The 15,091-nt window shown below is 35.7% G+C and overlaps 2 protein-coding genes across 11 annotated transcripts in view; one reads left to right on the top strand and one right to left on the bottom strand.

The window, feature by feature from the left end:
• Window positions 1-6,492, top strand: part of LOC136027274 (uncharacterized) — a 65,897-nt gene extending 59,405 nt beyond the window's left edge. For 8 of the 10 annotated variants that reach the window (XM_065704353.1, XM_065704355.1, XM_065704357.1 and 5 more), the window contains one exon: window positions 1,842-6,492. In XM_065704353.1, the coding sequence (XP_065560425.1) occupies window positions 1,842-1,990 (149 nt within the window). In that variant the 3' untranslated portion in view covers window positions 1,991-6,492. Of the gene's footprint in view, window positions 1-71; window positions 1,822-1,841 lie in introns of those variants that run through there. The other 2 variants (XR_010617560.1, XM_065704360.1) reach the window with 2 other exon arrangements.
• On the bottom strand, window positions 5,836-14,758 carry LOC136027276 (trimeric intracellular cation channel type 1B.1-like). The gene is made up of 3 exons (XM_065704361.1): window positions 14,544-14,758; window positions 12,866-12,986; window positions 5,836-7,346 (listed from the first exon to the last, which is right to left on the bottom strand). The coding sequence occupies exons 1-3, from the start codon at window positions 14,600-14,602 to the stop codon at window positions 7,161-7,163; spliced, it is 366 nt and encodes a 121-aa protein (XP_065560433.1). The 5' UTR covers window positions 14,603-14,758; the 3' UTR covers window positions 5,836-7,160.
• Window positions 14,759-15,091: the final 333 nt, after the last annotated feature.

Here is a 15,091-nt window from a genome sequence, read left to right as displayed (position 1 = left end):
GCTCCTGTGAAAATGTAGAATTTTACATTTTTTTCAAGAAGAAAGATCACAATAGGTGTAATTTTTTCCAGGGGTAATCATACTAAGCAATTGGTCACTGAAGATTGGCAGAGAGGACCCACTCCAACACTCTTATTTTCCTCAAAAACAGACGATCCAAATTTTGAGAAGGTTATTCTATTCAGCATAGTTGAATGTTTCATAAACTATTCTTTTTGGGGTAAAATCACCCCCAAAGCCAATGGGGAAAGGTACTTGACTTTTTAAATTTGCTTATTGTTCAAATATGAACTTTGCTGCTGGCATGCAAAAATTTTTGGTGAGGAATTAAGCACTGAGATGAAGGAGAGTTTTCTTTTGGTATTTTGCCAAATAGGGGAACAAAGATCAGAAATGAAATATAAAAAAACAAGTTATTTCGACTAAAAGTAAGAAATGTTGCCGAATAAGAGGAATTTTACCCTCCCCCTTCTTCATTTTTTCTTGTTTCACACTAAAATTTGACTGTTAGTTCTTCCAATGCTTTAAGAGCGACTGATCATACCCCTGGCTCGTTGATTGGGAATAAGAAGATTTTTAGTGGAACGATCAAAGAAAAGAGGAGAGGGCAACACACCCCTCATATATCGATTAATTTCTGTTATTTCTTAGTTTTTATGTTGCTCATATCCTTAAGCTGAAAAACTCGTTTTTTTACCATTTAATCAGACAATCCAAATATGTAAAGCTCATTAAGTCTAATGATTCCCATAAGAAATTACAAGCCTTAAAAAATTTGGGAAAATGTTGAAAAGGGGGAGGGAACAACCCCAAAAATTCAATCAATGTTGGTGAAAATTACACCACGATATTTGCATAACAGAGAACCGTACTGTAAAGGTTTTGAACTCTTAAATACAAAATGTGAGTCAGCCGAATCCTGGCACAGCCGTTCATGGCATGTTTCAAAACAGGTGTCTTGCGGCCCTGCCAATTTGACTGTAAAAGATTACAAATATTGAATACGGGCACATTTAAGACCTGACATCACAAAACTTGTGTTACTTCATAAGCTAATAGGAAGGTGATGCGATAATCAGAAAAACGTCACAAGACCTGTTTTGCTAATAAGAAAAAAGTGGCATGCTGCAGGCTATTCAAACTGAAATCATACGAAAATTGTAAAATAAGATCAGTAGGAAGCACAAAGTTGGCCAAGGGCCTCTCCAACGCCTCTCTGATCTTTCTCAGTAAATTTAAGCAGATATGTCTTTTGTTTCTTAGTTGAATTGGAATTATGTAATAACATTCTATTGGTATGATTAGAGAACCAAAGTGGCAAAAAGAGAGAACTTTTGAACCTTGTTTGAGCCAGCATCATGCAAGTATTCTTTGAACCAAAATCGACAAAATTGTTTGAACAAAAATTAAAATCAACATGGTCGATACGAAATTTCCGTTTTCATACTTTTTTTATTTGTATTCATAGGTTTTAGAGATAAATATTATTTCCAGTTCCAAAAATCATAGAGAGGTATGTGGACTTTTATCAAGTCCCTTCACCTCTTTGACTCCTTCATCGGATAGACTAGCCACTGGAAGCACTATTGTCCTCCAGTCAGCAAACAATGAATACACACTATTATATACAATAATACACTATTATTGATTGTGGGAAGTGCGGGTACCTGAGCTACCTTTCCCCAGCAGTTTAAGGCCTCTAAGCCGGCCCGTACCAATACGGCTCTTCCTACTTACTCCCGCTCTTTTCTGCACAATTGAAACCTATACGTGAATCATTTCCTTTTAAATTGACTTCTTCATTCTTTAATAATGACTAAAAAATGTTTCTCTTCTTTAAGATATCAACAGAGGCCTTAAAAATCTTATGATCAATATCCCAACACAGGTTGGAATTCAGGATAGCTGTATATGTATTTGGAATCTTATCGAAGGAGCAGAAACACTTCAGAGAAATAGCGCCCTCACTCAGAGCCTGGCAATCAAATAATACATGATGCATTGTTTCATCTTTTGAGAAACAGACTTTCATCTGTTGAGAAGCAAACTTATTTTCTATTTTTTTGTGCATTTTTGGAAACGAGTTTGAAATGGCTAATTATAGTTAAATTTTTAATTCTTTAAAACTAAAAAGTTTTTAGTATTCTCTGAGAAAAAAATTTGTCCTACAAAAGATTCAAACCCAAGTTACCACAGCCACAATCAAATTTTCTTACCGCTGTGCTATCAATTCGTGCAAAATAGTATCTGTTTTTTTTTACTTTTTTTGGTCAAAAAGAGGCTGAGAAATGCATGCCAAAAAATGCAAGTCGATGTAAATAAGTTATAAAACAACAAAACTACCCCCCCCCCTTTAGATTTTGACAAATAAATTTTGCTCCCTTCCTCTCTTATCTTGAACTGGCACTACTGGTGTTCTTTACAGTAATGATGCTTCCAAATACGGCTTTTAAGCTCATTTTTGAATGCAGTATACAGAATATAGAAAGAGCAGTTGTTTTTCCTCGTTGATTACAGATTGTATTTTTTTAAGATTTCAAACATTTCTGAAACGGTCATCATCAGCTCCAAGTCACTGTGACTGAAAGAACAACTGCTTTCAGAGAAATTCGTTTAATCAGACGCAACATTTTACCAGATTTCATATTTGATGTGAAATACGCTTTTAAAAGTAATCCATTTTTGTCCAGATCTCAGCAGAAGAAGCAGAGTAACTTTGACTGCTCATCTATATCCAGATTACTTTAAATACAAAAGCTATCCAACCGGTACTTGTCTGAAAGGAAATAAAGGCAGTTTTGCAAATGAAAACGCATTTTATTATATACTTTGAAAGCCCAACTTCTAAAATAATATAACAAAAGTTACACTCCAGAGTTGCATGCTCCGATGTCGTCGAAGAAAGACACTGTTATCGGCATTTGCGACCGTAAGAGCGCTCATGCAACTTTCTTTAATAAACTGTTTTATAAGCAAAGAAGAGGCTCTTTAAACAGATCATGTGAATAGCTTCGTTAAAATAGTCGTAACTTAAAGTTCAACTTTCCCAAGGTAAATGTTTAGTGCTTCCTACGACAGTATAGGAAGAATTTGTTAGTAGTATTACAAAAAAAAATGACAAATATTTAGACTGGAAATGATTTTTGTACCAACTGATCGTCAAAAACTGAAACGAAAATACTCTCAAAAGTTTTTGGGCTTGAAAAGCATTAAAGGTATACGTTCCCCTCCAAAACAAGCAATGCTACGATAAATCTGCAGCCGTAACTTATACCGAGAGGGGAAGACACTTACATGAGTGGATTAATTAGTCTCAGGTACATCCATTCACAAAGCCAGAATTATGATATTACTTACTTTTTCTTGAGGAAGGATCTGAACTTACCAGGAAGTGTAAAACTTATCCTTTTTTCAGCGGTTTATGACCAAAATTTAAAAATTCAAGTCTGTACATAGATAAAACTGAATCTCAGCTACGGCAAAATTTTCGTCTTTGATTGAAATATTAAATTAAAACACATTTTTCAACTAAAAGTAAGGAGCATCGTTAAAACTTAAAACGAACCGAAATTATTATTCATATGAGGAGGGTTGCTTCTCCTCAACACCTCACTCTTTACGCTAAAGTTTTTTAGCACTTAAAAAATGCCTCTTATTGTTCTAATTAAACAAACCCTGTTCCAGGATTCGTTCTTAAAGAATTGAAACATAATTCAAACTTTAGCATAAAGAGCGTGGTGTTGAGGAGGAGCAACCCCGCTCATATACATAACAATTTCTAGTCGTTTGAAATTTTAATGTTGCTTCTTACTTTCAGCGAAAAACTTGTTTTTTTTATTTAATTTCTGATCGTATTTTAAATAATGTCATAAAATCTGGCTATACCTCCACGGAAAAATCCCTCCTCCCTATGGATTTATTCTCTAGACCAATGTTTCTCAAACTATGGTAAGAGTGTCCCATAGGGGTACGCAAAAAGTTTTAGAGGGTACGTGGCCGGCCAACAAAAAAAAATAACCCTTTAACTCTAGGACTGGCAATTTTATTTATATTTTAGCTATAGTTTACTTAGTACCCGTAACTGAGAAGGGGTACCTAAAATGCTTTGTGGGTTGCAAAGGGGTAAAACTTCTAAATAAGTTTGAGAACCACTGCTATAGACAATTCAATCCTGGTGAAAATTTACCCCGGACAAGTACCCTTAAAATATCCAAGCGTAAAATTGAGTCGGCAAAGAGAAAGCAATATGTAGTAATAATTTTGTACAGGAATTCTTGCAAACTCTCCAATCATAAAATTTCCCCTCTGGAAACTTCCCTCCTCATAGGAAATTATTCCCATGGATAATCCCACCAGCAGAAAATTCACCCCCACCACCCGAAAAATGTATGCATACTTCCCAATAACAAATACTATACGTAAACAATGGGCAAATTTTGTAACTTAAAGACCATTTCCTAGGGGCTGTGGGGGGGGGTCATGATATATCCAAAGATATAGTTATTCGGCCTTTAAACTATGCCGAACGAAGTGGCTATCTCGAAATTTTGATCGGCCGAGTTGAGAAAAAAAATTGATCAGCTGATTTTGAAAAAAAAAGACGTGGGAGGGGACTTGATGCCCTCCAATATTTTTGGTCACTTAAAAAGGACACTAGAACATTTAATTTTTGTTCGAATGATCGCTCTCCCAACATTCTAGGACCACTGTGTCGATACGATCACCCCTGTAAAAAAAAAACAACAAATATACACGCATCTGTGACCTTTCTTCTGGCAAAAAACAAACTTCCACATTTTTGCTCATAAAACCTCCAGAGTAGAGTTCTCTGGTAGGCTGAATCTGACGGTATGAATTTCATTAGAATTCTTTGACTTTTAGGAGATATTTCCCCCTTTTTTCAAAAATCAGGCAAATTTCCCTCAGGCTCATAGCCTTTTATAGGTAAGACTAGACTTAATGAAACTTATATATTTGAAATCAGAATAATAAGCCGTTTCTTCTGATATGTCTATTGATGTCAAAATTCTATCTTAGCATTTCAGTGACTATTGAACTGGGTCGCTCCTTTTCGTTACCACAAATTGTTTGATTAAAACCTTGAGGGAGCATAAATATAGCACAACAAAACTTGCAACTGTGAAGGCACTTAAACTTTCAAGAGTTACAGTCATTTGAAAAAATATCATTTTTTCAGCATTTCTGTGCAGTAATGTATTATTTACTACGTTGTTTAGCCATGTGTGTTGTTTTTAGAAAAAAAATTTAATTCAAAGCGGGTTATTGCAATTTTATGAAACTTTCAAAGAGTTATAACTCTGGATACACGTCAGCCGTAAAAGTCAGCAAACATTTTCTTTTTCTTTATATTCTGTATCGATTGATAAGTATACAAAAAATTGAAAAAATTACACTTAAATAGTAAAATTTCCAAGTTCCTACAACTCTGAGAACGCTTCTGACCCCCCAAAAAGTAAATATCAAGTTTTTATCATCAATTAAACTGCATATACATTCATGGCAAGGATAGTTTCCAATTACGTCAATATTATAATCCAAAATACAGTATTTGAAAGAAGCTGCATCCTCTAGTTGCGTACCTAGTTTTGTATCTGGAATCTTGTAGTAATTTTTGGGCAAAATTTCTTTGGCTTACTTCTTTTTAATGATGGATACCATGGCGTATATATAGTCCTCAAGCCACAGATCAACAATAACTGGTCGGAAAAATATCCTGCCAGCATCCTTCTATGTATAAAACATAGAAGGCCAAACAATGAAAAAGCACAAAAAACTAGCGGGGAGAATTCCTAAGAAAAGGAAAAAAGGAAAGCGAAAGTTTGAACATTTTATTCAAATCTTTAGGTACACCAACATAGACGGTGTATGACTAGTTTTGAAAATACGTAATTACTTCTATGGTAAAACTTGAGTATCAAGAAAACGAAAATTTATCGACTAGGGCAAACTTGTAGAGCAGGAAACGAAAGTTTTAGTACTGCGACTTCTAAAAGTAAATCAATAGTGGCAAGACATGAGTAAATATCTCTGTTGCATTATTACATGATTGCTGTAATCGCTTTTTGAAGTCGTCTGTTCTCATAGAAAAAAATTATTCGATAGGCAATATTCATGAATCAAATTCATGATCAGGTTTGTCGCTTCAGGCTCATGCAGAATAAAAAAACGAATGCAATAGCCAATGTTCGTATATTAAATCCGTGAGCAATTTTAGATGGTGTTATATTCACACGGGGTTGTTTTATCTTAGACTGATGCTGTTGTTTAGAAAAAAAAGATGTCTTTTGATATGACTGTTGATGCTATGTAGGAAACATTATCAAACAAACGGATAAGTGTGGAGTTTTTTAAACTGAATAACTTTTGGCAAAGAAAAAAAAAATGCTAATTAAACTTGTAAGTTGCAACGACAAGTAAATGAATATAATTCTGGTTAACTATGTAAACTACTGAAAGAAAGACCCCCCCCCCCCCAAAAAAAAGAAGAAAAAATGCTAGTTTAACCATGAACATTTTCAAGAAATAGTAGATTAATTTATAGCTATGTCCATAGGTTAGGGCTTTCAAGCTATCCTTCACATAAAAGCCTTAGGAGATCATTCAAACTCAAATCTAAATTCCCTTCTAAAGCCAAAATCAAAAGAAATTAATTCTAAAGAATAATTGAGCCGCTGCTGTATATCATTCAATACAACTGAAGCATATATAGACATGCTTGTATATATACATATACATATATATATATATATATATATATATATATATATATATATATATATATATATATATATATATATATATATCATGTAAAGACGTTCTCTGCGACCTTTCTTGATTTGTAATGACAAAAACTCAGTTGATATTGCCATCAGAATTAACGGCAAACATGAAAACAAGACGAAGAAAAGAATAGCATTTCATGGCGTCACAATCGAATTCAGTAAATTCGTATTAAATTGGCAATGAAACAACACAATTCACACCCTTATTGCACATGTAACACAATGGTAAAGAAAATATACAGGGTCAAACAACAAAAATGAAACATGCCAACTAGTCCCAAACAAACTAAAATACAGAACTTTTGAGTGAATTAACAATAAAAAGGTTCATGGCACTTTCATACTCTAAGACACATTTCATTCATTTTTCTTTGACAATTCGGCTTTTCCATTCTTTTCAGCAGCGTTTTTGTCAGCCGTGGCAGCTACTTTTCCACTTACGGCGCGTTGCATAGCATCAAAAATACCGCCCATAAAAACGGCACAGAACAAGTTTTCAAATGGCAAGAATGGGTCATGGATTCCAAGAAGAAGAGATGATAGCTGAAATTTGTACAAAAAAGGTTGATTAATTTACCTATTGGAATCAAAAGACTAGCTCACCCAAAGTTGCAAATTTAAGAGACTTCATATTTTTGAAGTATATGGTTGTCATGTAAATAGGATTTGTTTCCAAAAAATTACTATCACAAGAACGATATGAAATAACCTCTCATATGATGCTTAAACTGAAAGTAAAACACAAAAAAAAAACAAGTAAATAAAGAAGACGTATTTGGTTAAGAAAGAAGAAGAAGAAAAATCCAGATACATAAAGTCAGGATATCAAAAACAAATAGAACCAGTAAAATTTATGGATTAATTAAACCGATTAATAAAAAAAAGGGTAAACAAAGAAAATAGAAAAAAACAAAAGAAAAACTAAAAGAACAGAAAATGCGTTTGGATTAAAATAAAGTTGGTTGACCGTGATGAAAAAGTTGAGAGTCATGACTAATTGAAAATAAAAACAAAGCCAAGACAGATAGTTTTAGTGAGAGGCAAAGCTGACATAAGCCTCTTTCCGAATTACATAAAAATGATCGCATTTCACTTGTTCGATAGATAGTAAAAATACTTGAAAAATATTAGTAAAAAACAGATCATACACATGACATAGAAAACCCGAAATAGCAAAATGAAAACTATAGCAATTTCTGGTAAAAAGGGGGAGGCAGAAGAAAAATGGGAAGGAGGTTCAATTATTTAACATATTGATTATTTAGAGAAAAGAAGTTCTTTATGGGGATTTTGTTGAAGCAGAAGGACAGAAATGAAGTATAGGAGGAAAATGACAAGGGAAAAGTGAATTGTTCCGGGTTATGGAGGACCCTATCTGCACTAAGGAAATTTCATTTCTCCGCTTTACTTCTCCTTTGCTCTACAATGATTATATTGGTAGTGCGAAGAAGCAAGATGCAAGCCCTCATTAAAGATACATATCTTAGATACGTTTCGTAAGAGCATCTCCTTGCCTTTTTATGACTTACTAAAAATAATAGAGCCTCAATTGGCCCGAAGAGCACAATAATAAAAAAAAAAAGTAAGAGAGGAGTCTTGGCCCTAAAAACTGAATTTTCAAGGCAGTTAGCCATGATCACATTCCTACACAAAAACCAATGTGCAACTACACTATTAAAATTAGTAGCAAGAGACAGCAGTGGAAGTATGTTGGATCAGGCATATACCTATACTTTTTTCCAATAGAGGAGGGGGGACTTGTCTAAACAGATAAAAAAAACTGACAAATTATAAGATATTTATCGAAATCTGCTTAAGTATTGAGATCTAGAGTGAACGGGTCAAGAGCCCTCCCTCTCCTCCTCTTTCCGAATATTTGACTAATTCAAATATCACAATTCAATGGATGTACGTACACTATAAACTAAAAATCAGAAGTTGTGTACATGATTACCTACAACTAGCAATCATAAATAGAGGAAGACATCCACATCCCTTCCAGCCTTTTAAACTTCATACTTGAGCTGCTTAGAAACAAATAGTTTATGTAACCGTCCTCCCCGCTACATGTTTAGAGAGCAAGTTCTTCTGAAAACACAAATCAAGGAGGCCCTTATGTCTGTATTGTAAGCCATCAGACTCAATATTCGCGGTTTCCACCTTCAGTGACCAAAGCCCTGCTGAATTGTCAACCCTGAACTTTGGCAAAAATACCTAAAAAAGTTCATCTTCCTTTAATGCTATTTCAATAGGACCATTTTGCTCACAAGGTGCGTTACCTGATCAGGCACAACACTGATAAGGTTAAGCCACCTCAGATCCTCGACCGCAACGTTAGTATTCCAGCTCGATTGGATCGATCTTGTTTCTCAGAAATTCTTCATGTCTCCCTTTTTTTGCAGAAGCTTAGAGACACGAGTCAGCTTTCTATTTTATTGTCCGAGGACTAATTAAAAAGAAAAAAATAATTTAGTTCATTCACCAATATATTCCTTCTATGACTAAAACTGAAAATAATTATGAAGAGATAATGGATGAATTGGGTAACCGGTGATAAAAGCCAACCACCGGAGGCCCCAAAGGCTTTTGATAGGTCAGCTAAAAATTAAGAAGCTAACCAGCCAATTAAAAGCCAAAATGGTTTAAATGCAATAAAACGGTACGTCTAAAAAAACCCATTCTAATCAAATGCAGCTATTTAAGTAAATGGCAATTTTACATAATTACACCAGGAAGCTTTACCAGCTCCCCAGTGAATAAATGGAAAAAAAAAACAGCAAGTGCCCTACTTTCATCAGTAATGGTGGGAATTCTTTTCGAGAAGAGACCTCTGTAAAATGCTAATGTAATTACTTCCAACAGCTCCTTCAAAATCTCCAATAAACACAATAAAACATGTAATCCAACTAATCCTTAAGTGTTTGAAAGTTGAAACATCAATTCCCTAAGCTGAGAAGAAGCATTACAATCAATCCGATTCCCCCGAAAAATCATAAAAGCCCGATGATGATATACCAGCCGACAGTAATTATTAAGAGACCCTTTAAATTCAAGCCATTTTAAAGTTGCTTTCGGGTCTGTGCATGGATACACTGTGTAGTATGCTATGAGAAGTGAAGTCTCTTCGAAGTTCAAATGACTAAAGTACACTTATTCTGGAGCAGAAACCAGCATTAGCATCAATGAAGATAGTCTCAAAAATATTATTGATTAAGAGAATGCACCAAAACATATCTCGTCTTCCAACCTTTTCAAATTTTATCACTGAATGGATACTGAAGGTCATTTGGTAGTAGATGTGCGGTGGTAATCCCCTTTTAACTTCAAATATCTTGACTGTTTCGATGACGTTGACATCCAAGTGGAATTTGTCAAGGAAGCCCAACGAATGGTCAGTGTTGCTAAGGTGTCAAAGACCAAATCGTCACTAATTCTACTGTCAAAGGCCAAATCGAAAAGTATCCCTGGAATAGACGATACCGTGGTTTCACTTAACAAGAATAATATAGAAGAAGTACATTTTACAGAATACCTGATCGATTATCAATGCTCACCGGGAAGTCCTTGAAGATCTCAATGTGCCATCCCCTTAGAGGAGCCAGGTTATGTTTTCTAATGTTTAAATTTAAAAATGTTTCTGCAGACAAAATATGGATCTTTTTACAGGCTAAGCTCTGCGTTTACAATGTTGAAGGCCTATCGAATCTCCATACGGTTACAAAACCTGGGTGATGGATGCTTGTCAGGCATATTCTCGGAAAACTCTTCAGCAGAGGTGTATAGGCCATATTTTAGGACGTAGTTAATCAGAAGATCCAGTAAAGTTATTGAATAAAAAAACAAAACAAGTTGTTTCAACTGAAAGTAAGGAGCAACATTTAAACTTAAAACGAACAGAAATTATTACGTATGTGAGGGAGGTTGCTCCTCCTCAAAACCTCACTCTTTACGCTAAAGTTTTCTGTACATTTAAAAAAAGCTTTTTATAATTATAATTAAACGAACACTGTTTCGGGAGTCAGAATTGGGACAGAATTCAAATTTTAGCGTAAAGAGCGAGGTGTTGAGGAGCAGCCCCCCTAATGTATGTAATAGTTTTGTTCGTTTTGAGTTTTCATGTTACTCCTTACTCTCAGTTGAAAAAACTTGTTTGTTTTTTTATTTAATTTCTGATGTTTTTTTTAAGTAATGCCAGTAAATCTGGGCACATCTCCACGGATAAACCCCTCCTCCCCATGGATTCATTCTCTAGACAATCAAACCATTGTGAAAATTTTCCTCACACAATTACCCATAGCATCTCTACACATAAAATTGAGCCAGCAATGAGAAAGCAAGACATAAGAAGAATTTCGTATAGGAATGCTGGCAAATTCCCCTAGTATAAAATTTACCCTGAAAAATTCACACCCTGAAAACTTCCCTCCCCATGTAAAATTCCACCAGCAGAAAATTTGCCCCCCTTTCCCGAAAAATGTATGCATACTTACCAATAACAAATAATATCTGTGAACAATGGGCAAATTTTTTAACTTAAATACTTTATCCCACAAGCTGTGGGGGGGGGGGGGTCATAATATCTCCAAAGGTACAGTTATTCAGCCTTTCAACTGAGCTGAACAAAACGGCTCTCAAAGTTTTGATCAAACCACTTTAAAAAAAAGACCGAGGGATGGGGCCTACTTACCCTCCCATTTTTTGTCACTTAAAAAGGACACTAAAAACTTTAATTTCTACTCGAATGAGCCCTTTTTAGATATTCTAGGACCACTGGGTCGATACAATAACCCCTGAAATAAAAAAACACGAATCCGTGATCTCTCTTCTGGAAAAATTACAAAATTCTACATTTTTTCAGATGGAAGCTTGAAACCTCTACAGTAGGGTTCTTTGATATGCTGAATCTGATGTTGTGGTTTTCATTAAGATTCTATGACTTTTAGGGGGATTTTCTCCCTTTTTTTCGAAAATCAGGCAAATTTTCTCAGGCTTGTAATCATGGATGGGTAAGACTAAACGTAATGAAACTTAAGTATTTAAAATTAACATAAAAATTCGATTCTTTTAGTATATCTACTGGTGTCAAAACTACGTTTTTCAGAGTCTGGGTTGCTATTGAGCCTGGTCGCTCCTTACTTACAGTTTGTTACCACGAACTGTTTGACTAGCAGAAGACGAGGGAACGCCTTTGCCCTCCAGACTCATTAAAGAATCATTTAAGAGAGTTAAGCCATGCTACACACATACCTGACAATGCATAGAGACGCTTGCATAGAGACGCCTGCATTGCCTGCCCCTCACCCCCACAGAAAAAGAGAGGTAAGTAGGTAAGACGGCAATAGACCCTTAAGGTCCAAACCAGCGGTGCTGATATCCGTTTCATGGCCCTTCAGCCAGGAAGTGCAATGGGGGGTTGGGGGTCAACCATCCTGTTTTGTCGCAAACCCTTCTTGCTTACCTTCCCCAGATTTCTCCAGGTACCCATTTAGAGCCGGGTCGACTCTGGCTGAGCTTACAGAGTCACGCCACGGACCCCCGTCCCAAACTAAATAACTGGTCACAACTGGGATTGAACCCGTGCCCCTTGGGCACAGAATTCCCATGCCACGCGCTAACCACTCAGCCAGGACGGCACCATAGAAAAAAAGGAACCAAAGACAGAAGGCGATATGACATAACACCGTCAAATCCAACTGGAGCCCCCTGCTCATGATCTTGTTAGCACGGGGAAGAGTTATTGACATCAGTGGGTGCCATGATCAGCTTCTACATGGCTTGCAAGTGCGTCAAGATTTTTTTTTTTGTAATAAAATAAAAAAATATACCCACTATAGTAGCCTACTTAAATATGGTAATGCGCTTAAGTATACCATAAGGAATTTGCGTTTTCGTTTACAGTGTTAACAGTGTTTATGTCTTGTTGTGAACAAGAAGTTACTCTATTCTTCTCTAAATAGAATACTTACCTCTTAACAAAGAAAAAGGTTCGAATATTACAGAGCGACTGTTCTATGCTTAAGCTACATCCTATAAAAAATGTAACAAAAAGATTAAAAGGTCACCTTGAAGTAAACGAAGAAAAGAACGATTCCGAAGTAGACAAGGGCATGTGGTGCACTGATGTAGTCTGTTTTCTTGTCAATCACAAACACAATAGCAGCAGCGATGCAAGCCTTCGTTGGGCTAAAATTAGAAAATCATCAATTAATCTATACCGAAAGGAAGATACAAAAATACAAACGGCAGAGACGAAAAAGAGACACTGAACAAAAGAAACAGAGAAAAAAAAAGAACTAGCAAAAAAAAAATCCATGTCATGTTTTTCAATAGCCAGATTATGAAAAGAATAATTATTTACACTCAATCAACTGAAGCAACAGCGAAAGAAATGTCCAGCTTTGAAATTTCCACCCTGCTAAGATAAAATAAAATAGAATTAATAATAGTATAATATGCGCGATCTGAATAGGGGAAGGGGTGTCTCCGAGGTTAGTACAAGGACAACCCCGCAGAAAAAAGATGGCCTAAAAAATTTATTTGGCCGTTCTTTTGGCTTCGTTATTTATGATTAGCCAAAGTTTAAGAGATGTATTCCTAAATGGATCTGATACCACATTCAGATGCAAAGATTTGGGCGCTATTTTCGATGTGACAATTTTCAAACGAATGTTTTCACATTGGTAAGATTCATAGATCCTTAGATCTTATGAAGAAATCATAAGATTTTTCTGACAGCTTTAGAGGATATCTCGAAAAAATCTCTGGTTAAAATAATGAAAAAATCGTTAAACAAGACTGCAATAAGACTCGCATGAATTCACCGAGCCTTCAACAATAAAATAGATATATCTATATATATAAAAATAAGTTGTCTGTGGATCTGTGGATCGTGGATCAGGTGACGTCATGTTTCGGCTGACGTCATGAAATTAGTTGCCATCATTTTTGCTTTGAAGGTGACGTCATTCAAGTTATATAAGACATATGTTCGCGTAGAATTCTATTAATGTTTAAGTTTACAATGACTGATGAAGATGCTCAAAGAGTCTATGCCAAAAAACTTGCTGCTGATAGAGAAAGTCAGAAAAGAAAGCGTGCCGAGGAATCAAAAGAACAGCAAGGAAACAGGCTTGAGGCTAAAGAACGCAAAACCGCGCAGTTAGATGAAGATCCACCTGGACAGCGAGAGTCAAAACATATTAAAACTGAAAATGATAGCGATGATGATTGGGTTTGGGATTTTGACTTGGATAAGGTCATCAATGACTACCAGATTTTAGTTAAAAAAACAAAGGTTCGGCGATATGTATTTCATAGTGAAGCTGAAAAATAAAGAAGAAAAAGAAAACTGAAAAAAGAAAAAAGAGAAATTACAGACTGGGATACCGGGACACAAATGACGACCGGGACACAGGGAATATAAATGGAGACCAGGACACAGGTATTTAAGAATATCGTTCAGAGACAAATTTTTAATTGTAAGAAGACCGTTGAAAGAGAAATTTCTAATTGTAAAATGACTGAAAAACCTACAATGGCAACGGTACCACCATCGAAGTAGATAGCCAGTGGGTTTACGGCCAACCTACCATCTTCAAAGATACCACGATAGGAAGACTCTACACCGTTCACCCCAATCAACATGAATGCTTCTTTCTACGCCTGCTTTTGGTGAATGTACCCGGTCCGACATCCTTTGAGTATTTGAGAACTGTAAACGGTACTATACATGACACTTACCGTAGTGCATGCCAAGCTCTGAATTTATTGGAGAATGACCAACACTGGGATAACTGCATCAATGACGCGTGCGAAACGTCAACCCCAAGTCAAATTCGTACACTTGCTCTCCATCAGCTCCTACAGAGTTATGGGAAAAATATAAGTCAAAAATGTCCGAAGATATACTCCATCGAAAACAGTTAGAGACGTCAGAAATGACTTTTGATTTTACATCAGAAATTTATAACGACACTTTAGTTATTATAGAAGATTTGTGCGTACGTATGGCAAACAAACCTCTTCAGGATTTGGGAATGCCTTCACCTAACCGTATCGCTGCTGTTTCGACATGTGTAGAATTGGATCGTGAACAAAGTTACAGTACGAGTGATCTATTGTCGTATGTACAAAATAACATTTACAAGTTAACGTCGGAACAAAAAGACATTTATGATACGATAGACTCAATTTCAGGACGTATACAACTACCTGCTAATTTCTGTAGTTTAGTGACGTCCAAAAATGAATTGATTGAAAAAGTATTTCCGAATATTCTAAAAAATTAT

This window comes from Artemia franciscana, chromosome 5, assembly GCF_032884065.1.
Source record: "Artemia franciscana chromosome 5, ASM3288406v1, whole genome shotgun sequence".
Lineage (NCBI taxonomy): Eukaryota > Metazoa > Arthropoda > Branchiopoda > Anostraca > Artemiidae > Artemia > Artemia franciscana.
The sequence above is the reverse complement of the archived record's forward strand: the minus strand, read 5'-3'. Positions and strand labels throughout refer to the sequence as shown.

Bases quoted from the DNA above. Each gene is read 5' to 3' on its own strand.
- LOC136027276 (XM_065704361.1), bottom strand. From the start codon at position 14,602: ATGCAGTTATCCCAGTGTTGGTCATTCTCCAATAAATTCAGAGCTTGG. The intron at 12,987-14,543 runs GTAAGTGTCATG...TTCTAATTTTAG, and splicing joins AGAGCTTGGCATGCACTACG to CCCAACGAAGGCTTGCATCG. The intron at 7,347-12,865 runs GTGACCTTTTAA...TACAAATTTCAG, and splicing joins TTTTCTTCGTTTACTTCAAG to CTATCATCTCTTCTTCTTGG.